The 25,313-nt window shown below is 46.8% G+C and overlaps 2 protein-coding genes across 4 annotated transcripts in view; both read right to left on the bottom strand.

The window, feature by feature from the left end:
- LOC130392217 (ankyrin repeat and IBR domain-containing protein 1-like) overlaps positions 1-16,585 on the bottom strand; it is a 44,853-nt gene extending 28,268 nt beyond the window's left edge. For 2 of the 3 annotated variants that reach the window (XR_008896988.1, XM_056602674.1), the window contains exons 1-8: positions 16,245-16,584; positions 14,276-14,581; positions 11,699-11,999; positions 10,394-10,576; positions 6,744-6,861; positions 3,550-3,761; positions 1,887-1,975; positions 1,040-1,184 (exon numbers count right to left, since the gene is read on the bottom strand). Coding sequence is in view for 2 of the 3 variants with exons in the window: in XM_056602674.1 (XP_056458649.1) it covers positions 1,040-1,184; positions 1,887-1,975; positions 3,550-3,761; positions 6,744-6,861; positions 10,394-10,576; positions 11,699-11,999; positions 14,276-14,463 (1,236 nt within the window). In the remaining variant the exon portion in view is untranslated. Of the gene's footprint in view, positions 1-1,039; positions 1,185-1,886; positions 1,976-3,549; positions 3,762-6,743; positions 6,862-10,393; positions 10,577-11,698; positions 12,000-14,275; positions 14,582-16,244 lie in introns of all 3 variants that reach the window. The other variant, XM_056602675.1, reaches the window with a different exon arrangement.
- A 3,372-nt stretch (positions 16,586-19,957) lies between these two features.
- Positions 19,958-23,996, bottom strand: LOC130392219 (eomesodermin-like). Its single transcript, XM_056602679.1, has 6 exons — positions 23,446-23,996; positions 23,146-23,300; positions 22,830-22,951; positions 21,940-22,098; positions 21,641-21,702; positions 19,958-20,831 (listed from the first exon to the last, which is right to left on the bottom strand). The coding sequence occupies exons 1-6, from the start codon at positions 23,994-23,996 to the stop codon at positions 19,958-19,960; spliced, it is 1,923 nt and encodes a 640-aa protein (XP_056458654.1).
- Positions 23,997-25,313: the final 1,317 nt, after the last annotated feature.

The raw sequence follows: 25,313 nt of genomic DNA, 5'->3' as shown, positions 1-25,313 counted from the left end.
ACTAAACTGAGTACACAGCTCACTTACTCACTTGGTTCCCCCTTTTTAATAGTTTTTTGGTATTTTTTTCTCTGAAGCACTTTGAGATTCTTGAATATAAAGTGCATTATAAATAAAATTTATTATTATTATTATTATTATTATTATTACTTAGCAACAGGCTTTTTAATCAAAAACGAAACTGTTTCTTTGTCCCACGTCAAACCCATGATAGTGAATTAAACAACGGAACAATTGAAGTGTAAAGTCAAGTGTTTTTTCAATACAATTTCTCTGACTCATAGTGTCCACAGGCCACATTCTGTGCTCCTACTGTTACTGCCCTGCAGACACAACAAAACATATTTAAGAAGACGGAAAACTCGACAAGCAGGATCACGACTACTGAATACTGAATGTTGGGGTTGACATCTTAACACACACCTCCAAATCCAAACACTGGATTGCGAAACACCAACAGCTTTTCAGCAGTGCATTTGAATGATTTTACATCTTAAATCACATGGATACCTTTGTTTTTTTTCAACATGTGTTCAAGGAAGCACTCTTTCATATCTGTGGTTGCAAACACTATACTGCCCCCTTGTGGTAACGTTAAATTTAGAGTGCCGATGTGAATACAGGCTGATCTCTGCCTGCACAGGGTACGCACACAAGAGTGGATTCAGCTTAAGCCTACAACGAGCCAATCTATCCAGTATCACATGATTTCATTCGCACATATATAGGGTATAGTACCATTAACTAGACCGACACATACGTTACTCTTTACTTATTTATTGACGGCCCGAAAACTTAGCACTCCCGCATAGCGACCATACATCAACGGGCTAGCTCAGGATATCTAGTGGTAGGTTCTTGTACACAGCAATGGCACTTCTGCCCCTAGTGGTCGGAGGCCAGTATCACACCAAAAAAACTGCTTTAGTGTCAACCATGTTGACAGACACCCCCACCACCCCCCTCTCTCACCCCAATCAGGGTGAGGTTGGGGGGGCCTCCCTTCCCCCAGTGTACCGGGTCTCCCTCCCCGCCCTACCTTGATGTCAAACTGGAGGTAGCGCCGGTCCATCTCCCGGGACACCACGCTCTCGATGACCTCCACGGGAACCAGCTGGAAGCAGTCGAAGGCGGGGCAGAAGATGTTGTGGGCGTCGCCCTCCTGGATCTTCAGGTTGAGGAACCTGTGGAGCCACGAGTCACAATACGACGACACTTACTGTTTTACTGAGGGTGGATTATGGATGTCAAGTTGGGAGACAAACATCCCGTTGTGGTTCGCACAGATTTGTTTGTTTGATCTTAAATGGCCTATATTATACCACCAGGTGTGAGGGTTTAGCCTCTACAAACCATTTAAAAAACCTGCCTTTCCCTGTGTTTTAGAGACATTACTAGTGGGCGCGTCCTCCTAGATGCATGATGGATAGATGAGCAACGTTTGCTACAGTCCACTGGCTACGCTGGTAGACCGATCTATCCAGCGTACATCTAGGTGGACACGCCCACTTGTGATTTCACTAAAACAGAGGGAAAGGCAGATTTTCAAACGACTTGTAACAGCTAATCCCACTCTTAACTTGTGGCATAATAGGACCCCTTTAACGAGTCATGTTTGCCTGATTGATTAGGCAAACATGACTCTTATTTATTTTTAAACATATTATTTATTTTTTTGTCGTTTTGAGTGTAGTGCCACAAGATCCTAGTGAGGAATTTACTTCCTCTAGCATCAAAAGAAGACAAACGGGCTAACAGTAACCATGCAATTCACATGAAAAAATAAAAGCTTTCAATGTTCCCAGATCAAAGATGGAGCCCACCTCCCCCAGAGGGGGGGGGTGGGCTGTGGAGGAGCGAGGGCGTGTGGCCGTGTATTCACTCACCCTTCCCAGCAGACTCGGCAGAACTCGTGGCCGCAGGACATGTCGACGGGCTCCTCAAACAGCGACATAGAGCACATGCAGATGCCACACTGCCAGACACCCGGGGAAACAGTGTGGCAGTCAGCAACATGCACTTAAAAGGAACACGCCTCTGGAATCGCTACAAGTAATTGATGCGGCCTGATGCACTGAGCCGCAAAAAGTAAAGTACATTTTCCACACTACTACTACTTCAGAATCAGTTTCTCTAGTTTCTACGACACCAAAGGATAATAAAAGAACGACAATGTGGGAATAATGCAAATGTTTTTGAAACCTTGCAGAAAGCCTACAAACATGCATATGGAGAGTGTCACCCTATATACTGGATGAAATATTATAAAGAATAACATTATGTTTCCGATACTATATAAAGTATATAAAGTACACCAGGAAAACTTGGCGAGGCGAAGGCATAATATCATCTCAAAGAGCACCTAACGCAATTTATCAGTCGATCGTGGCTCGGTTATAGACCAAAAGGCACCATGCCAAGAATAGCCCTCCCTGCTATCTTCCAAATCATATTTTACTCCCCCAACCCCCCTCCTCTACCACCTGCCCTGAAAAGACCCCCACCACACACACACACACACACACACACACACACACACACACACACACACACACACACACACACACACACACACACACACACACACACACACACACACACACACACACACACACACCTTATGACAAGGGACTGGGCGTCACAAAAGGACACACCGAGTGGGCCCAGTGTACTTCGACAATGTACGAATTGATTTGTGAAAAAAGAGGCCGATAGTTGTAACCAACTGTAACCTTTAAAACGGGGAGCCCAGAGTGGCCCCATCGATCGACACCGGGGGGTCCTGGCTCTTCTTCACAGCCCGCGATGAAAGGTTACTCGTAGTCTAGTCGGTACCCCCCCTCCGTGATGTCCCCCCTGAGTCAGTTTCCGACACAAACCTTTGAACGCGGCCATCAGCCGACGCTAGCCTCGATGATGACTATGATTAGGGGGCTTTTGAAGAGCCTTCACCCTCGCGTTTGAACTGTAGCCGCAGCCAAACACATCATTTGGGCCCCACGCAGCGCGGTTAGCTTGAATTGCAGCCTCTGTCCTCACCGTTTGGACGGCGACCTATTGAGTCACCCGCGACCGCCTTTATCCTTTCACGGACAAAAGCCGAAGTCTAGCCGTCCGTTTTAGGGACGCTACAACGTGGGAATCTTTAAAAAAGGAAAACCTAGCAGAAGCCGGTGAGCTTCAATGAACCGCTATCTCTAGGAAAACATCCATTCGTCACTTTACCCATGGTGCTAACGGCGGAGTGCTATTGAGAGCCAGCATCGCTTCCCTAAACAGATAGGAAAGCAATGTGTCAGCAGGTACAAGAAACTTTATTTCCACACTGCCAGGGTCGCAGGTAATTGCCAGTTGGCTGTCGCTGCTCTTTCTCTCGCTCTCAGCCTGGCTCTGAATACGTGTTTGCCTTCGACAAAGACAAATGAACCAACCGACTTGGCAGTTGGTGTCGCCTCCTAGCGGTAGCGTTAGCACGTCCTCGCGGCGCCAGTGGGCTTGCTATTTTGGCGGCGGAGCCACGTAGGCGGGAGAGACGGCGTTCCACCTCACCAGAGCGGGGTCCTCGTCGGCCGGGGCGAGGCAGATCTGGTCGGGGGTGGTGGGGATGGAGCAGCGGGCGGCGCGCGGCGTCCGCGGCGAGGGCAGGGTGTCCCAGGCGTTGCAGCCGGTGGGCGGCGGGTTGGGCATCTGCACCCCGGAGCGCTGGCAGCAGGCCTCGGCGTTGGTCATCCAGGCCTCCAGAAGCTTCTCTCTGTCCCAGTCTGGAGGGAGGGATGGACCAGTGAGAGGACGAGTTTGTTCAGGTGGTGTGTGTGTGTGTGTGTGTGTGTGTGTGTGTGTGTGTGTGTGTGTGTGTGTGTGTGTGTGTGTGTGTGTGTGTGTGTGTGTGTGTGTGTGTGTGTGTGTGTGTGTGTGTGTGTGTGTGTGTGTGTGTGTGTGTGTGTGTGTGTGTGTGTGTGTAGGAAAGCCTCTGGGATCGACCCACACAAATTACCCTGACACGTGTATGAACGAACGCTTGAGCACGTGGCGGCAAGCATTAAAAATACAATTTTCTAGTACGTGATATACGTTTTTTGGGGGCATTTTGGCGATTTCCCCGGACAATTTATCAAACGCTGTGAATTACCTTATTTCGTCTGAGTTGTATCACCGATATTCAATGACCTCAGTATTTTGGCCTTTAAAAGCCACGGTCATCACAATATCAATTCAAATGTTTTTCAGGGGCAAGTCCCCTTGAATAAAGTGTGTGTGTGCGTGTGCGTGTCCCTCTGTCTGTCTCTTACTCTCTCACAATGTTACTTCATATAAATAGGGAATTATAAATACTCCATGTTTATAGAACATATACTCAGGTTTTTCAGCACCATTTACACTACTCCTAAACGGTAACCAATGACAGAGTCCAGGTCTTCAAAGAAAAATAATTATCTCCTACGCATGAATCGATTGAAAAAGCATAAGAGTCCATCATAAAAGTGAAAAAACATGTTGGGGAAACTCAGCCAGACATCTTACCTGTAATCATCAAATGTTGGTTATAATAGTCATTAGAAAAATCAAATAGTTACGACTGCAATGAGGTCAAAATAACGCCTCAGGATATATTTGAACACTGAATTATCTTGTTTGGAACTTTGACTACGGTACAAACATTTAGAAAATTCAATGATCTTGCCTTGAGGAAGACTGAATTAGACTGTCATGCAAACATGAATTAAAAGCTTTTATACAAAAATCTAAAAGCAGCCACAGCTGTGCAAAAGGAGGCCAAATAAGAGGGTGTCCTGATTGTACCGCGGACAAAATTGTAATTACGTCTGAGCAATTATCAAAGAGTCCAAGTAGCTCACTTCCTGGACATGTGTAAGGACGAAAATAAAAAGGAGGGTGAACATCCTTAGCCAGATGTCTGGTGCACTGTACGTACTGACCTCCCACAAGAGAGGCGGGTTAAATATAGCATCTCTGGGGTCAGCGGGTCCACTCTCTGCTCCCAGGAGCTCCCATCATGTGTAGCACACAGCCAAACACGCTCAACAGAAATACTGAAAAATTAAGTATTCCAAAAATCCAAGGCCGTTGGTTCACCATACATTCTCAACGCCACCTCCACACCTCATTTGAATTCCACACAGTGTCTCTCCCTTTATGTTGCTTGATTTTACATTTGCGTGGAGGACGTTATTTGCATAATTGTAGCCGGTTTAGCGCATATTAAAACAGGGCAACCGGTGTGAGAGACTGAGGGTGTAATCCCTGGCGTGTAATGAGTGATGAGTGAAGTATCCGCAGGGAGAAATTAAGAGGCAGGCGGTGGTTGTTCCAGGGGGCCTACAGAGTGTGATCAATAGGCTTGAGTCACCGTCAACGTGGGCCGCCGCGGTGCCATTGGGCAAGGCACCGAGAACCAAAACACAAGGGAGCTGTCGGAAATCGGAGGGTTATCGTCCGGCTGGAACTGCGGTGCGGTCCGAGTCAGGACCGCATGTTAGAAAGTGTTTATTGCTCACTGAACCCTCACAAAAAAAGAAGAAAAAAAAAGAAAAAGCAATCCCCAGAACTTTATCACAGAGTACTTAAAGACATTCACCCCCGAGGTCATAACCACACTCAACAGCCACTAAATAAGAAACTCTGCTCCTCATGTTACTTTTCTTCCATCCTTTTCTTTCGCCAACAAATTTTAACCGTCGCTTTTCGGGAACGTACATTTTGAGGGACCATGTTTGAACGGCAGGCCAGCATTCTACATTTAGCCAGCCTAGTGTGGCCCTGAACTTAATCAAAAATAAAACTTAGTAGCAGCCCTAGGTGTGACTATTGCTACAACTAATCCCACTAATACTTTTTCAATGAATAATTTATTATTTAGATGAGTCATCATCGTCAGAATTAATAGCAAACGCAATTACAAGTAACCAGAGTCCAAAGTGATGTCTTAAATGGGCTGGCCTTATCTGAAAAGCAGCCAAGAAAAACGTAACTATTCCCTTTATAATTAACCTTGAACTGCAACCTTAAGCAGAATACTTTTGTTATTTGTACTGTAAAAAATTACTTTTAAAATGATTAATAGATTAGCTAAATGAGATCTAACGTATTTTCCTGTCGATCTACAGATCAATGTATTGAGTGGGTTAGCTCGAATCGTTGCAGCCCAAGATATAAAAGTCATGTTTTTCACTGAAAAGTTTTCCTCTCTGTGCTCAAGTACAATCTGATTAAGCAATGTCATCTCTGCCGCCGCAAGAAATCGTGCAGCCCATCAAATGTTATGACCACAGATCAGTATTCAGCACTTTAGACCGGGCATGAAACCCTCTGGGACCGACGCACACGAATTACCCTGAAACACACGCCTATGAACCAACGCTTGAGCCCGTGGCGGCAAGCATTAAAAGTCAATTTTCTACTACCTAATATACGTTTTTTGGGGGCATTTTGGCGAATTTCCAGGACAATTTATCAACCGTTGTGAATTACCTTATTTCGTCTGTGTTGTATCACCAACCCACTGATATTGAATGACCTCTGTATTTCGGCCTTTTAAAGCCACGGTCAGCACAATTTCGTGAGCAATTCAAATTAGGTATGGGGCAAAATCCCCCCCGAGACCCCTTTAATAAAGTGTGTGTGTGTGTGTGTGTGTGTGTGTGTGTGTGTGTGTGTGTGTGTGTGTGTGTGTGTGTGTGTGTGTGTGTGTGTGTGTGTGTGTGTGTGTGTGTGTGTGTGTGTACCGTGGGCTCGGAGCAGGGCCTCGGCGGTGAACAGGGGGGCCTGCAGCATGTCTGCCGTCTCCACAATCAGCATGTCCTTCAGTCGCCGCAGGTCCTGAGGCTGCAGGCCCTCATAGAGCTGGGGAGGGGGGGGAGGGAGGGGGGAGGGAGAGAGGGGAGAGGAGGGAAAGGGGAGAAGGGAAAGGAGGGAGAGGGGGGAAAGGAGAGAGATAAAAGAGAAAGGAGAGGAGGGATAGGGGAGAGGGGGAAGGAGGGAGGAGGGAAAGGAGGGAGATGAGGGAGATGAAGAGAGTGGAGAGGAGGGAAAGGGGAGAAGGGGAAGGAGGGAGAGGAGAGGAGGGAAAGGAGGGAGATGGAGAGGAGAGGAGGGAAAGGGGAGAAGGGGAAGGAGGGAGAGGAGAGGAGGGAAAGGGGAGAAGGGGAAGGAGGGAGAGGGAGAGGGGGGAGGAGAGGAGGGAAAGGAGGGAGATGGAGAGGAGGGAAAGGGGAGAGGGGGAAGGAGGGAGGGGGGAGAGGAGGGAAAGGGGGGAGAGGAGGGAAAGGGGGGAGAGGAGGGAAAGGGGGGAGATGAAGAAAGGGGAGAGATGAAGAAAGGGGAGAGGAGGGAAAGGGGAGAGGGAGAAGGAGGGAGAGGGGGAAAGAGGATGGGAAGGGAAAGGGGAGAGAGGAGGGGGAAGGAGACGGAGAGGGGGAGAGAGGAGGGAAAGGGGAGGAGAGGGAGACAAAGGAGGAGGGGGGAGAGGGGGGGATGGAGAGGGGGAGAGGATGAAGAGGGGCGGTAGGGAGAGGGGGAGGAGGATGGGAGGGAGAGGGAGAGGGGGGAGGGAGGGAGATAGAGAGGGGGGAGAGGAGGGAAAGAGGGAGAGGGAGATGGAGAGAGGGGAGAGGGGGAGGAAAGGGGGGCGAAGGGAGAGAGGGAAGTGGGATAGAGGGACAGAGGAGAGGGTGACGGAGAGGGAAGGAGAGGGGGGAGAGAACACAGTGAAAGTGTTGCTTAGGGAGTATGATGCGAGATGATTGCTTGCTGAGGCCCCGACCCACCTGACTGACACCAGGGCCAGCGTAGAGACCAAGTGAGACAACAGCCTGCTGGTGATAATGATGGGAGCAACAGGAGCTGCCAGAGTAAACACTGCTAATCTGTAAGTGTGTTGCTTTGTGTGTGGCCAGCACCGCTGCAGTACAGCAGGGGTCAGCTGTCCCACTACTCCTCTCTGGCCCAATAGATTACATGTCAAGAATGACTTGACCTTCCAACATAGAACCATTATAAAAAATATCCCAATGAGTGCACAACAATGTAATGAGATCCCAGCTTATGCATAAGCTTATTAGCAAACATTCGGTATGTTGTTTGCTTTGCAGGGCCAAACCTTTTGGCTAAACACAGGAGGGAATCATTCACAGATTGGATGTAATTAGTAGAGAAGCCATAACACTTAATGAATGTGGGCTGGACGTGTAAGGTGAAACCTCATTCCGACTCAGATTCTCAGAGCTCAACACTGTGTTCACATTTCCAATCTCAAAAAGCCATGCTCGCAGGAGAAGGTCACGTCAGGCCATCCGCACAGACCCACCACCATATTAATCTTAAACATATTCATGCATCTCGACTGCATCATAAATAAAATGGATGCTGTGCCATCCTCCTTCCCTAACTACTCCCTTCCTGAAACATTTCACCCAGTCAATAACTTTTCCCGAATTTCACATGGGCTCCACATCAAACACGGAGATGCACTCGCAGGCCAAATAAAGTGTTTATCTCCCCTCCATCGATTTCCATATTGATATAATCATATTTATATAACACTCAGAAACAATTGACTTTAGCGAAGGAGTAAAAGCCCAAGAGAGTTTAAACCCTAGCAAGAAGTCATTTCATAGCAGACAGCTCGGTTCCCAGAAACAATATTATGTTTAACAATGACTTCCTCCAGCCAAAGGGGACTTTCTCACACAAATAAAGACTTATACCCCAGTAAGCCATCGAGTAGATGTAACACGACGACAAAAACAGACCCTGCACAAGCCCAATGGCAAGGAAACCTAAGGTTGTGTGGTAGTTAAGCAAACTGCAGTCTGTATAAATTTGTTAAATCTCCCCTGGTCTCTCAAGATGAGGGCCAATATAAACCGCAACCTCACTCTGTATATCAGACTGACATATCTCTATGTCGAGGCCTGTTCCTGTACGAGAGATGTAAAATTGTCTTGGTCCGTTGTCGAACACTTGGGTTGGGCGCTGCATAGACTCAGGTTCCTGATTGACTCTTAAGTTCTTCAAAACATTTTTAAGTGCTTAACGTTCTGATTCAGTTTAACCCCGATACCACACGGTTTGTTGGTAGGTGTCTTCGGCATACTAGAAGGTGTTTACAGGGTAATATGAAGATCCTCTTTTGGTTTCGATTTTGGGAAGACCTTGTCTAAGTCTGACCTGATTGGTATGCAGCTAGTCAGAAAAGGGCAGGTTTCAAGCCAATGTTAGGGTTCAAAGTTACTTTAACTCTGTTTGTCTGTGTGTCTCTCTGTGCGTGTTTGTCTCTCTCTGCGAGTGTGTGTCTCTCTGCGAGTGTGTATCTCTCTCTGCGAGTTTGTGTATCCATCTGCGAGTGTGTGCATCTCTTCGCGAGTGTGTGCATGCGTGTGTGCATCCGTTTCACCCTTTTCCAGGATTTCACCATCCCGTCTGAGTCACTCATACCATAATCTTCTACTCAGCATCCCACTCAAGTCATTGAAATCCTTACTGATCACCTCCGGGCAGTCACACATGGTTTTGCTGTTTTGTTTTTGTTTATTGTAGATCCAGTTGTCACGGTTACTCAGTTTGCCACGGGTCACTCTGGGGGAGATTTGGTTTCGTCAAGATATTGCATTACTCCTCAACAAGCTCTTGAATAACCTAATTTGCCCAGTCTTTGTTGTTTTCCATATAAGATTAACTGCCTACCTACCTTCCTGTGTCTGTCTGACTGTCTACCTAAATGTCTTTCTGTCTGTCTAGCTACCCACCTACCTACCTGTCCACCTTCCTATTGGGGTGGCAGTGGTTCCGGAGGTAGAGCGGGTCAACTTGTAACCTGAAGGTTGCTAGTTCGATCCCTGGCTCCTCCTAGCCGAGCCTCGAGGTGCCTCGGGGAAAGACACCTCACCCTGACTGCTTCCGACGAGCTGGCTGTCGCCCTGCATGGTTGACTCCCCCGTTGATGTGTGAATGGTTGAATGTTGTATAGTGCTTTGGGTGGCCACTGGTTAGAAAAGTGTTATTATAAATGCAGTCCATTTACCTGCATTCCCTCTGCCCGTGTACTCATTGCGCATCAACCGAATCTTCTTTAAGGCTAGGCAGGCATATTGCGAATGCCATCAGGCTCAGTCATGTGTTGGAGAGAGTGGCTACGGGGGGGGGGGGGGGGCTGAGACTGCTAACTCTTGCTGATTTCTCCAAATTACATTCCCTTGCTTTAAGAGCTCCAAACAGTATTCAGATTTCCATTGGGAAACGCTTTACTCAAAGTGGAAGAGGAAGGCCATTCATTAACCCCAACAAATATTCATTTTGCATGGCTTTAAGCCTCACAAACTCTGAACGATAGTAAAGACTCTTTCTTTAAAAGCATCGGAGAGGGGCTGGTCCGTACCTCTCGGTGGTCCAGCGCGGCGTACTCGGCGTCGATGCCCTCGGCCTCGGGGGCCTGGGAGAAGACCATCTGGGACTCCAGGCTGAGGGCCAGCTCCGTGTGGCGGTGCTGCTCCGCACAGTCGCACGGGGTCTCCCGCCTCTCGTTCTCCGCAAACAGGTCAGCCTCCCGCTGCACCAGGTACTGCCCAGGGCAAGGGGGTGGGAGGAAGGAGGAATGACAGGGTAAAAGATATATAATTATATTCATTTAGAAAAATCTAAAAATATATCTATAGAATAATAATAACGAATAAATAATTAAAAGAATATATATGTATTGTTTTTTTTTTACTTATTTTTTATAAATATAATATTTCAAAGGTTGATGCTAAATGCTCTGGTTTATCTCCGGTTCACAGTTGTCAAACTTGACATCACATGAAGAACTTTTAGACGCCCACCACTTCCGTTGGCATTCATGAAACCCGATATCGCCATCAATCTGGAATTATGGTTTCAGACAAATTCAGTTTATCGCCAATAAAATAACCGTGGCGTACATTCAAACACATTTATGACGCCGTTTGCAGCGTCCCGGTCTCCCAGCGACCCATAAAAACGCATCGACTCCTTTGGATCTCAAACAAAGGTGCTCCACCGGGAGAGCTTGGCTTCACCGTCACCCTGGGGGAGAGTTACACATTGTTCTGCCTTGACATTAAACAAACCGGGACACACCTGACCGGAGGCCAAGTCCCATTCAAAACAGCCTCGGCCAGCAAACACAAGCAGCCTCTTTTTTGTCCTTCTCCGGAGAACTTCCTGGCCCGCTGCCCCCCCCCGGCCGCACAGGCTTACCTCCATGCAGGCCTTCATGACTGAGGCCTCACCCTCACACAGGCCTTACCTCCACACAGGAGGCTTCAACTCCACACACAGGCCTTACTACCTCCTGACAGGCCTTACCTCCAGCTCCACACAGGCCTCACCTCCGGACACACCGGGCAGACTCGAACCAATGACCAACTGCCTTTATCCAACAGCTCCCTTGCCTCTCGTCTTACCCGTTCGGCAGAGAGGCTGCATTGGGGTAGTCCGGACCCTCCGACACACCGCGCTGATTCGCTGGTTGTGTGCGAGCAGGCACGCAACCAATCAGAGGCCTGGAGCCTCACACCAACGCTGATTGCATGATGAAATCGGACCAGACGCCGTCCGCGCCGTTCCAGCTTCCCACGAAAAAAAGCTTTGTTCCCGCAAAAACGTTCCAGACGGCCAACGGTTGGGCCAGCGTGTTTAACCCCCCCCCCCACACGGGCCTCACCTCCACGCAGGTCTTCAGGCCCGAGGCGGCGGCGTAGTGCAGGCAGGTGTTCTTGCGGTTGTCCGTGGCGTTGATGTCGGCGCTCTCGTACTCGCCCTGGTCCAGCTTGGCGCCGGTCCACGCCAGGATGACCTGCAGGCAGTCGGCGCGCCGGCGCTCGTCCTCGTACGGCCGCGTGATGCGGGGGTGCAGGGGCCCCTCGCCGCCCAGGATGTGGGGCCCCATGCACAGCAGGTGCAGGGCCGTCTCGTTGTGGACGTTGCGCTTGTTGGGGTTGCCGTCCTTGCTGAAGATGAAGGACCTGTGGAGGGGGGGGTGAGGTGGAGGGTAGGGGGCGGGTCAATGGGGGGAGTACAGGCCTGGCTTTGCTTATGGTTTTTGACACACTACCTAAGGCAGGGATTGGCAACTGGCGGCTCGCGGGCCGCAGACGGCCCGTATCCGCACTCAGTCAGGCCCGCACATAATTTTTATTTAATAAAAAATAAATCGAGTTACAGAAAACTTGGTTAAGAAAGAAGAAGAGCAGAGTATCTGTTCATAGAAATCAAAGGCAAACCCATGTGTCTAGTTTGCTTAGAAGCGATATCAGTCATGAAAGATTTCCACTAAGTAGCCACTACAACTACTACAACTGCTCTGAAGTGAATATCATTCTTGTTGGGTTTGAGTTCATTGAGTTGTTGAACTTAATGTTGGGCCACTGTGTTTCAGTTTTGTGACATCATTGAACGATGATGTATGTGAGCCCTTTGCAAAATACTTACGAATCATGTGGCTGTTTGAGCATGGAAAACATGAAATGAATGCATGTTGTTTCAATCAACATACCATAAATAGGTTATGAATCTGGAAGATTTTGTAGGTAGTGGCCATCCCCAAAATGCACCAGAATACAGGAAATCATATCCAACAAATTCAAAAATGTGTAGCTTCTCTCAGTTTACGTCTAGTTGAAGTGCACAGTCACATGGCCCTCTGATGGTGATGAAGAATTGTGGCCCTTTTTATCATAAAAGTTGCCCATCCCCGCCCTAATGTCTCAAGGTCCTTTTGGATCACATGCCTCAGATGCAAGTAAACGATGTGATAAGCGGAAAAAAACAAGGAATTGTTTGTCTGTTTGGAGTTTGGACAGCTATGGAGGTGCGTAATCAATACATATAACAGCTAGGCTATGTATTTAGTTTACAACTATGGACGCAGTTGGAGGGATGTGTGTTGAGAAACGTGATCAGGTGGTTACCTCCGTTATGTCGTACAACATGGACAGTTACCATGGTGACTGACAAAGATACCCGATTGTGATAGGTTAAACTTATTAATTCGCAGGCTAAAGCCCTAAACAAAATAATGGAACTTGAAATGAATAAAAAATAAAGCTGCTTTTTCGATCCATGATTTGTCATTTGTCATCATTTTATTGACTTGGGAAAGAAATGGCAACAAAGCAATCTTGTTTAACATAAAAGGACCTTCAGAGTGGAATTGACAGTCGGCACTATTGGCTTTACAGGCCATTTAGTCCTCATGATAGAGGCATGCCTGGCAACTGTTCAGCATAAAACTGTATAGACGACAGCAACTCCATATTCCCAATGTTGTATCAAGTACTCAAGTCATCAGGTACCGCTCTTCCATCCTTTTGTTTACTCAAATGTTGAACTTAAGAGTGCTGATTGTATTGGTGGATTCTAATATACCGGTCGGCTCGAGGGCCTATTGACAAGCTGCCTGACCCGTGAGGGCCCGCAGCTTATTGGAAACCCAGAACACCAACTTCCAGTAGGCCATCGATCAACCTCCTCGGTGGTCCAGTCGGTTTCCATGCCACTCTACCTCCCAAAGTTAATTCTGCCTTAACCAACATTTAGTGCAGGAATTGGAACGATCGCAAGCAGACCACCAGAGGGAAGAGGAAGGAGTGGGGTAAACAAGAGTACAACCGAGGAGGGAGGGAGGGAGGGAGGGAGGGAGGGTGTGTGTGTGTGTGTGTGTGTGTGTGTGTGTGTGTGTGTGTGTGTGTGTGTGTGTGTGTGTGTGTGTGTGTGTGTGTGTGTGTGTGTGTGTGTGTGTGTGTGTGTGTGTGTGTGTGTGTGTGTGTGTGTGTGTGTGTGTGTGTGTGTGTGTAGGAACTGGAAGCTCTTGGAACACCTTCCTGTTCCGTCCCAGCGCCGTGCATTCCTCAGCGATGCTAGCAGATGGCAACGTGCCGGAGCGCCAGATGGAACGTACACGGACGTATGCGAGTGTATATCGTGAACGGATTTTGTTGTATTTATTTTGACTAACAGCAACTAGGTCCTTGTGTTACTGTAAGGAGACAGAGGGCTAGGAAAATGGTAAAGCTATTCGATGAATGACGGATGAACATAACAAGCTAAATCAATACGGGAATAAAAAACACTTGGGGAAAATGGGATGATGCAAATGATCAATGAGGGGCCAAATTAATCAATGAGGGGCCGAGATAAGCAATGAGGGGCCAAAATAAATCAAATTAAACGATGACCACAGACTTTTGAATGAATTTCATAATAATTTAAATGGACACACATGCAAACTGTACCCCCTCACCTGAGCAGGCGCGTCATGGCGTGGCGTGCTGCGTAGTGCAGCGCCGTGTTGTGCTGGTAGGGTTCTCCGTAGCTGGTGTTGGGGTCCATCGCCTCCTTGAACTGGGGGTTGCCCTCGTACAGCTGGCAGGACAGCAGCTCGTCGCCGTTGACCAGCGCCTTGCGGAACTTGGTGGCCGTGTTCCCCATCGTCCCCCCGCCACGGGAAAAAAATTAAAAAAGGTCCCCCGGACTCTAAAAAATAAAAGCGTCAACGGGTCGACTTCAAGGTCCCCGTGGGCGAGGGATCGACATAGTGTGTGTGTTCCTGAGGAAAAGAGGGGAGAGAGAGAGAGGATTTGTACGCTTTAAGTGGCAGTTGGTAGAATCAAAAAGAAAAAAAATAGAAGAAGTCCAGCAGTTATCCTTCAGGTAAACATTAAAAAAGGGCTAGCTTATCTGGGAGGCTCGCCGAAAAGATCCTGACCTTCAAGGTCAAACCACCTGGGTAATCATCGACACCCTTCAACAAACAAATCCTCGAATCCCGTGACAGCTTAAAAATGTCCTCTTAAAAACAAGGAAATGCCTCTTTGGTTAAAAGTAAAAACAACGTCTTTGTCTCGTCATTCCCTCGACACTAATGAGTCCCAGTGTCAGCGCAACAACCTTCTCCTTGTGTTTTTTCTGCCGTTCGTCAAGTGACTCAATGTTGTAACGAACTGAAGCCACGCAGCGAGAGGGACAATGCTTCCTCCGGCGCACCCGGGAGCTTTCCGTAGCTCCCTGCCAGAGCCGCCCGCTCCGACGAGGGCCCATTGCTCGCTGGTACGAGAGGCATTACCGGAATTACACAGAAACGACATGCAGAGAGTCAACACATGGCCTACAGTAGGACCATATGTCAAGACTGTATGAGCCACAGAGGGCTCAGACTGAGCTTTTTTTCTGTGATCTACAGTACACTACAGGCTATTAAGGATGCAAGTGTTGTTGTTTTTGAAAGAACAACTTCATCCCCATTGTTGAATCAATGTCAGTATGTGTGTACATTCATTAACTGAAAGTTACACCAAGGATGGATCAGGTTACAAAGTACAATGAACCTGAATAAATTAAATCGAGAAACCAGTCCTGTAAATGTCTGGACTTGTTTACGCAGTAAAACAGAAAGTGAATCTCTGCATGGTCGATTGTGGCCAAAGTTAGTTTCAGAACTCCTCCTCAAACAAACAAACTGATATGAAAACGATACAAGTACCAAGCTACAATTTTGGAGGTAACGTATGTTTCTTAATAAAGTGCATCACTTGCATATTTCAAAGTAGGTTGTACAGATAATCAAGCCCTATTATTCTTCAACTCTAACACACAAGGAGCGACAAAATCAAACTCATGCGTCCAGTGACTCCCATACAACTTCTCAGGGCTGCCCAACTACAAGACAGCAGACATTTAACAGAAGTAGTTCACCAAACTGCGATGCCTGATTCAGAGCACATTGTTCACCACTTAGTAAACAAACAACACACTCTAAACAAGCCAAAGTCTGGCGGTGGCGCACACTGACGAAGGGGGGAGAGGGAACCATCAGTATATGAACCCACAAACAATTTGGGTGTGAACCCATAACGGTGCGACTCATGATCCGCTGGGATAAAGTAGTATAAAGTCCTGTCGTCCAGAGTGTTGTCCTGATCTCATATCCCAACGTGTTGAGTCAGACCAGCATGCTAGCGCTCCGGGCTAGCCTTAACTAGCCCCTGTGAGACCTGTCAAACAACGAACTGGACGCGGATCGCTTTAAAACAGGCAGTTTTGATGCTGCCAACAAGTTCATGGTTGAGTGTTATTTTTTTTAAGCACATTTCGAAAAACAAACACCACGACATCTGCGTCGGCTAGCGCCCGATGCGTGTGATGATCTCGATCATGGCGAAGCTACAAAGGCTAGGCGACTTAGCAGATTGAACTATCAAAAGTTTACTTACGAGGGTTGTGTGTCCGGCTAGCGTTATTTGGGTTGTTTTTGGCCGTTGGTTACCACAACAATGTGTGTTTCCTTTCTTGTTAGGGGAGGCAATGCTTTCCCATAAATTACGTGCTGGGCGCTGTGATGATGATGCCCCTTCCTGTCAACTCTGTAGGCTGGGGGAGGGTCATGAGTTGTGGCGTTATCCGAGTCTACCACCGCACAACGTCTAGTTCGCTGCTTCCTATGAGATGTGTACGCCGGTAAACAGTCCCCGCAGCAAGAACAATACCACTTTGAACGATTAAAGACAACAACGATGACAAGAAGAATGAAAAAATATTTTTTTGATGAGTGATTTGGCAAAGAAATATCCGAAACATGTAAAGGAAACGGATATAACTCTGCCGAAAGTCCCTCCTCTAAACCCATCAAAGTGAAAGTCCCGCCCTCTCTCGCCAATAACGTTCAATTGGAGCATCTCATTCCAGATATTCCTTCGTGATATGAGAATGCCTGGGAAACGGGTTAAGCGTCTCTGTGATTTGGACTACACTAAATCACATAAAATGTCCAAAAATACTACAAATAACTTAACCTTAATAAAAAATGGAATAACATGTAGGCTGTTTCTCATTTCAAACGATTCAAGTAAACAATTCGAGTCAAGTGTTCCTTGCTTGAAAACTTAAAACCTGTGTGTGTGTGTGTGTGTGTGTGTGTGTGTGTGTGTGTGTGTGTGTGTGTGTGTGTGTGTGTGTGTGTGTGTGTGTGTGTGTGTGTGTGTGCGTGTGCGTGTGCGTGTGAGAGTGCGTGCGTGCGTGCGTGCTCTCATTTCATAAATCCACTGACAGCCAGAATGACTGGTCCATTGAGTAAAATAGTCAGCATTGAGTTAAATGTGGGATAAATCACGCAACGTGAGCTCGTTTCTAAATTGTGACCTGGCAACATTTGACCACAAGATGGCGACAGAGCCCGTATAAACCACATCAGCCACCAGAATCGCAGTTATACGTTGAGATTGGATATTCTCTTCCTGATGAAAAAGGCACTTGCTGGATAGGAGATTTTCCTCCCGAGGGCACTGCTGGGTCTTGTTATGGCAATTTCTTGATCAGGTACTGCTTCTAGGTCAGGGGACACATAAGAGGTAAATAATACAGCTTCCCGGCCTCATGCTCTGTGTCCTCCAGAGGTTCTCCATGGCAGAAGTCTAAAGAACAGAGGTTCTCCGTGTTCTCCATCTGGTCAGAAGACTCAAGAACAGAGGTTCTCCTCAAACTGATCATCAGACCAGAGAACAGAGGTTATCCATGTCCTCTATCCGGTCAGCAGACTAAAAAGCAGAGGTTCTCATCCAACTGGTCACCAGACTAAATAACAGATGTAGGTAGCCTACTCTTCCAACTGGTCAGCAGACCAAAGAACCGAGGTTCTCCTCCAACTGGTCAGAAGACGTAAAAACAGGTCGCTACGTTCTCGTTTCTGCTTCTTTACAACTGACTGTCACAGTTTAATTTTTTCGGTAGGGAGCGCTGTTCGGTCGGTTATTTTCAGAAGCTCCAAGTTAATGCACCTGTGTTTATTGACTCAATTGTGTCACAGTGTGTGTATTTAAGTACTCAGGTTTGCTTTGTTGGCTACAGAGTCTCACACCATGTACCGGTTTGCCTGATGTCTGAAGCCTGGATATCATCTCGTTATTCAAAGCTTTGGTTTTTGAGTGTCTTTGCGCCTGAGCTCACATTCCTCTTTTTGGTTTTAGTCAAGTGTGATGATTACTGAGCCAGCCTCCCTCTTTTGTTCAAGACAGGGTTTATAAGAAATGGGAGAATAAGAAATGGGAAAACGACATGGATTTTCCATTACAGTCTGAGTGTGTCAAAGCTGAAACAACGATTATTTGTCGTCAGGTGATGGTTGTGATAAGTCCCCTCTCCGTTTCACCGATACTGTCGCTCAGACACACACACACACACACACACACACACACACACACACACACACACACACACACACACACACACACACACACACACACACACACACACACACACACACACACACACACACAGTTGCAACATAATTGCAAGGGAAAACAACTAAATTGGTTAAGTGCATAACAGTGAATAAATCATTTAAATCAGTTTAATACTGCTTGCTGAACATGTAGAGGGGTGAATTTCTCTTTAACAATGTTAAGTACGCCTTCAAAGTTGAACAAATTAGCATTCTTTGGGGTGGTTGCATTGGTTCATTGCGCATGAAGTTTGCAGTCAGACGCTGATCAGATTTATAATCTGCTTTGGTTCGTGAAGTAAAGTTCTCCATACGAACACCAGCGGGTGCTAGAGGTCTGCATCGACAAATAAATAATAATGTTCGAATTAGTTGAAATTAGAACGTGCCAAAGACTAGACGCATCGTTTTCCCACTTCGTCCCGAGACTCGTCCTTGTTCTCAGAGAGTGTTGTGACACTATTTGGAGGTGAGGATAGACTGCAGGCATACATGATATTTAAATGTAATCCATTTAGGGTAAAGGCTTACAAGGATCGCAACTACATTGGGTTCCTAAATGTCTTGCAACATATGTCCATGATGCAGGGAAATTAAAGAAATGAGCCCATATTACAAAAATACAAACAGTTTAACTGAACGGTACAACCTAAATTCTTGAACAACTCAGAACATACTCGACTTTTGTGTGCAAAACCTATTGAGGAGCAGTCGAGTTATGCTGGTTCATGAAGTCATGAAGATGCTTTTATCCAATGCAAATCCCAATAAGAACTCAAAACTGCTTCATTGTGGATAACAGTGTAATTATTATCTTACAGGCAAATGTTTACAACATCAAAATGAAGTTGAAACTGAAGATAATAATAATGACAAGAAGACAATGGTTCATGTATTATCTCTAAATGTTTATCACAATAACCCACCCACAGGGGAATCAACCAATGAATCCATTGAAAGGCGAGACCTCCACTCTAGCCTTTATCCTATAGGTGGATCATGGATACGCCGGTCAACCAATGGAGCACCAGGGTTGGAGTTGGGATGTCATCGCCACCCTCGATGGAGGTTAAGGGTCGATTCCTTCGGCCTGGATGACCGTAAATCTCAGTGGTTTGGGTCCCCCCTCTGCCCTTTTAGCTGGTCTTATCCAGCCCTATTGTTTCATAATAATGTTTGTCGTGGGAGGCTATTTATGAAGCATCGTCCACCACAGATGGACCGACTCTGGTTCTGCTTATAACACATTGGCACTTTATTAACAAATCTCTGAACATTTAAATGCAGCTATTTACAAACATCACAGGATGCCAAATGTAATACAAAGAAGCTTCAAGATAAATACCGTATCACAAATATTTTACTGTACATAAGAGGAAAAAATATATAGCCAGCAGCAGAGGAAATAAGCAAATGTCTTTCAATGTTTAAATATGCAAATACAGAACAAAAATATATAGTGATAGAGTCATTTTGATCTTTACATTTAAAGTATTGTTGTCTGTAGTTCTCTGAGATACCTTGCGACACCACACATCGTAACTCTGTTTTCTTTCAAATCACATTCTAATTATCCTTCCATATCATCAAAAAAAATCGTACAATTCATGAAAATTCATGAATATTCATGAAAATTCCAAAAAATCATAAAAATTTATGAAAAATCATGTTGTTGTTTTTTAAAACAACTTCTTTCTTTTGTGCGGACCATCAGGGGCTTGTGTAAAAGGAATAGTACGCCGGCAGGGCTCTTGGGGGCCCGTCCTTGCTGTAGGGCCCACTGTGGACGGTCGTGGCGGGGCCCAAGTCCTCACACTTGACCTCTGTGGGCGAGTGCCCCTCGGCGCTCGACCCCTCCAGGGACAGACGCCGGCGCTTGCAGCCCGCCGCGTACGACCCCCCGTCGGGCTTGTCCGGGGCCAGCCCCGGGGTGGGCGTGTCCGTCCATGCTGAGATCAGCCCCCCGCTGCCCCCGCTCCCGCTCTCGCCGGCGCCCTCCCTGGCCAGGGTCTTGTCCTTCCCCTCCAGGTCCTCCGGGAAGCCCGCGGCGGCCGTGGGGCTAGGCCTGGGAGACCAGGGCAGGCCGGGGGCCGGCCCTTTCCTCTGGTGGTAGGGCCCCCGGCCGGAACCCCAGCCCCCGGCCCCCACGCTGCTGAAGGGGGAGTCCGGGTAGTAGCCCAGGGCGTGGGCCGACGTCTGCATGGAGAGGGACTTGAGGCCGTAGGGTAGCAGGGGCCCCGGGTACTCGCCCTCGTAGGGGGTCAGCTCCAGCTTGTTGGGGGCCGCCCCTCCGTTGGGGGCCCCCTGCTGCATGGAGGCCACGAACCAGCGCTGGGAGGCGGGGTCGTCGGGCGGGGAGGCCGACAGGAAGCCGTTGGTCTGGGGGACGGCGCGCTCGCCGCCGCCGCCGTGGCAACCGACGCCGCCGGCGGCGCCGTAGAAACGGTTGGGGGGCAGGTTGTTGACGAACTGGTCCTGGAAGAAGGGCTGCATGGCGTAGCGGGCCCCCGGAACGATCTGGTGCGGGCACGGGGAGTCGCTGGGGGAGGGCGTCAGGCGGTCGCCGTCGGGGGCCGTGTACATCCTGTGAGGAGGGGGGAGGACGACATGGATGTTGTGGTTTATTTGGGTTGTGTTTGTGTTTCTGTTGGGTTGTGGTGCTGATGTAGCCTGGCTCCACCTGCCCACGTACTTCCGCTCAATTTTAATTTCCCTTCAGTACTAAGTCTGGGTTTGCGGTATATTCGCGGGATTTTGTCCGGCCAAATTTTTCCGGTCCAGTCAGCGAACAGAGGGAGTGGCTGAGAACAATTGACGTTGAGGTCGTGCGCTGGTTTGAGTTCTAGTCAAACGTTAACGCTTGGTAATGGCAGATCCAGAGTGGCACCGGGCAGATCCAATAGTTTTAAACTCCAACCGACACCTGCCTTAAAGTGAGTTAACGTTTGTCAATGAGAGAGAGGCCAGACTCTGCAAATGAAATGAAGTACGAGAGTCCGGTAGGACCAGGCTAGTGCTGATATGGGAAGGCTAAAAACATGCTCTGATTTCCACTCAGGAACCAGGTTATTTTGGGGGATTTGTTGATCATTTTTGTAGTTTTCTTCATATAGATATAATTGGGCGTGGCTATTTCACCAAACGTCCTGGATGCACAGGAAGTCCAAATGGTTGTTCTCTGGTTTGGCCAATTGGTCTTCTATGGATTAAGCCTAGGAGTAGATGTATGTAGTCAGCTATATATATATATATATATATATATATATATATATATATTGACATCGTTTATTGGTTGGGGGTCGTGTTGGGTGGAACAGTGTTTCATTATTCTTTAAAATATATGATATCTGATGTAAAATATGTAATTCATTGCAAATAAATCATGGTACTCACGAATCGTAGTTATCCCTGAATCCTTTGGCAAAGGGGTTGTGGTCGATTTTTAGCTGCGTAATCTAAAAAGAAAAAACACATAAACAATAGATGTTTTTTTAGATTCCCCCACCACTACTGAAATATTAGAAAAATAATTGCCGTTAAAATGAATAATGGGTATAGACCGGTATATAAGTTAGAGACAAAATGAAATCTTTAACTGATGGCGAGGCGTGTATCAAGTCGTCTATGATGCAGATGATGGATAATGGCCGCCTTGTTATAATAAAGTTTAGGTCCATTCCCGCAGTGCTTACGTCTGTGTTCTGGTAGGCAGTGACGGCTATGAACTGGTTCTCCGGGAAGGTGAAGGTCTGGGTCTTCTGGCTGCTGTTGGGGTCCTCCGCCCCGTCCTCAGCCACCTCCACGATGTGTAGCCGGGGCTGGTACTTGTGCAGAGACTGCAGCACGATCATCTGCACGGAGTCACATGGTTCACAGAGGGAGTCGAGTGAAAATGAATAAATAATAGGTCATAATAAAAGATCCAGAGTGACAAATAAATAAATCCGGGAGTCTATATTTATTTATTTATTATGTTTTTTTAAAACGTTTATTTATTTATTTATTAATAGCACCGGTAGACGATGGCATATAGGGCCTATCGTATTTGAATATTAGCAGGTTTCGATGAAGATAAGCGGCATCATAAGCCTAGCCTTGATCATTTAAAAGAACAATGCTGTTCCTCAGGTTATGTTAAGGAACAAAGCGCGTGCACGCTAATTAATGCCAACACTAACCACTTGAATCACTAATTGAATATTCTAAAAGCCCCCAACTGAGGCCTGGACAAACAAACGCGACCATTACCACAGCTCTAACGGATGGCATTTAATGCATTTAATGCGTTTAACTAAACAACATCGACTGCGAACCAAAGAACGAACATGCAGTCAAAGGGCCAAAATATGTTGTGCATATTGTGACCCTTTTGATATGGGACTGCATGCTCCCGAATACATTTTGATATATTGTTAACTTCACAAGATATTGTGAGTATATTGTGAAGTAGGCCCACTTCTACTCTTCTACTGGTTATTATATTTTTGTTATTATTGCTATTATCATGATTATTACTAGAATAATAATGTGATTATTATTATGTTACTATTATTATTGTTGTATTTTGGTATCGTTACATTACCTGTGAGGTGCTGGTATTGATTCCTTTGTTGTTGGTGACCTTAAGTTTCCCAAACGAGATCTCCTGCCTCATCCAGTGGGCCCCTGTGTTCGGAGACTCCGGGTGGATGTACACCTTATTACCTTTCAAATGAACCACACGGTTTATTAATTAATTTAGTAATCTGTACGTGTACACTATGAATTAATTAAACATAATAATTAATAATAACACATCCATTAATCAAATCAATGAAGACATTGAAAATAAAAGAGAGTCCGAATAACGAGGTTGAAATATGACCCAGGCCTTTGAGAAGCCTATTCGGGTGACATACCCTGCATGTTGTTGTCCGCCTTCCCGCAGGTGACCCACTTCCCGCCCTGGAAGCGCCAGTGGTTGGGGTCCGCCAGCACGACCTCCACGAACACGTTGTAGTGCCTTGTCAGGTTCAGACCCGCCATGTTGAAGCTCAGGAACGGGAACATCCGTCTGCAGAGACGAGCAGGAACAAACAATCAATGTGGGAAATCAAATCCGTTATATATGTTATACTATTATTATTGTCAAGCAATTAGGGTGGAAAAATAAGTCACGAAATCCCACTAACAAATGTCATAAACCCCTAAGGTCGCACCTGCCCTGCTTCGTGATGATCATCTCGGTCTGGTGCCGGTGGAACTTGAGCCACAGGGGCCGGTTGCAGAGGTAGACCTGAGCCCGGGCCCCATGCCCCCCGGGGTGGAGCGGCATCGGGCTGAGGCGCGCTCCCGGTCCGCCATACGGGGGATAGATACAGTTGGGACTCTGTCCGAACTGGTACGAAGGGCTGAACTGGGAGCGCGCCCCCGGGGAGCACACGGCCGGGGGGAACCCCGCAGGGGACTGCAAGACGGAGCCGAAGTGGAGCGATGAGGAGTACCTGGAAGCCCCGGAGCCCGGGGGATAGGGGGGCACCGGGCCCGCCTGGCCGGTGTAGGGGAGGAAGGAGCAGGGGTTCGCGGCCTCCTCTGCGCTTAGTTTAGCCGTTGTGGAGGACGGGGGTGTTAGGAAATATCTGTCTGTGTGGAGTCCGTGCTCCGCGTACCGAGCGGTGGAGGGGTCGTCGGAGGCGGGGGATTTGTCCCTGTCCTCCGCCACGTCTTTGGGGGGGTGGAAGCTGCTGCTCTCGGCCTCGCTGCCGAGCATCCTGCCTGCAGCACCCGGCCTCGCTGGCGGGCAAGAGGGTCTGGATCCCGGGGGGCAAAGGCTTCACTTGAGAGCCTCTGAGGAAATATTAAAAAAAATCACATTGTGTTTTAAGGGCGCCTCTAGGAAGCAATAGGTCACATAGTTTATTCGTAAATATATTTTTTTAACAGAAATTGCCATAATGTATTTTTCAGCTCCATTTTCTGATATATTTTGGATGGGCGGCTGTCCCTTCAGACTTTGTAACATCCAGTGTCCTTGTTGCATTGCAAGATATTGCAAAGATAAATATTTAGCCCAAAAAAATTCACAACAGGCAATTGTAACGAATAGGCCTAATACAAATATAGACTTATAGGCCTTAGGCCTATCATTAATTTCCTGCTTTGTGGACAGAACCTTTACATTTTTAACTTCTTGAATCGTTTATAGTGGATTTATCTGAAATAAAATAATAATAAAAGTTAATAAATTAATTAAAATAAGTCGGAAAAAACTTTTACTTTTTTTTATAGGCATTCATTTTCGTTCTAATGGCTACATTAAATAATTATTTAAGGTTTACGGAAATATAAGAAGACTGGCTAATTAAGCCTACCTAATGCAATTATAAGGATTAATAATAATCCATAATAATAGGCCTATAGCCTATAATAATCAAGTTCTGCCTGAATATGGACATAAAGGTGCATGTTTCCTGGACAGATAAAGCCTACCTTTTTACTTATATATATTACTGTATTACTTATTATAGCTTAATATTAAAAAATTGTATACATTACCATAGCTTACGTCCTATTTTAGCCATTAAGGTCTATTTAGCCATTTTGAAAGATTGAATCTGGCCTACATGAATCCATTCTATAGATGTATGCAGAGTGAATGAATTAAGCGTGTGATTCCGCGTCCCTCAGGGATGACAAATGCAAAGATCAAGATCTGACGATTAATTTTCCGTGTGAAGAAGCCTGAGATGTGATGAGATGTTCCTCATGGGAGACAGACGGGAGAAACCAAACACATGGAGCGTCTTCCACACGGGAGGCAACCCGAACGACACAAACACACACCGCCAAATAATGATCTCCCCCAAATCCATCCACGTATAATTATGATAAAATATGAAAAAATGGAAATGTCTAATTTCAGCGCAGGCATCCTCGCCTAATTTCACTGTTTCAATTAACAACAATTAAAGAATATCAAAATGTGCAAACTCACCCAACAATCCTCCTCCTCTGCGTCTGTAATTATTAATATTATTCTAATACATATAAACCCGTGTCGTCTTCATTGAAAATGCGCCCCAGAATC

Source organism: Gadus chalcogrammus, chromosome 11 (assembly GCF_026213295.1).
Source record: "Gadus chalcogrammus isolate NIFS_2021 chromosome 11, NIFS_Gcha_1.0, whole genome shotgun sequence".
Lineage (NCBI taxonomy): Eukaryota > Metazoa > Chordata > Actinopteri > Gadiformes > Gadidae > Gadus > Gadus chalcogrammus.
This window is presented reverse-complemented; position numbering and strand designations above follow the sequence as displayed.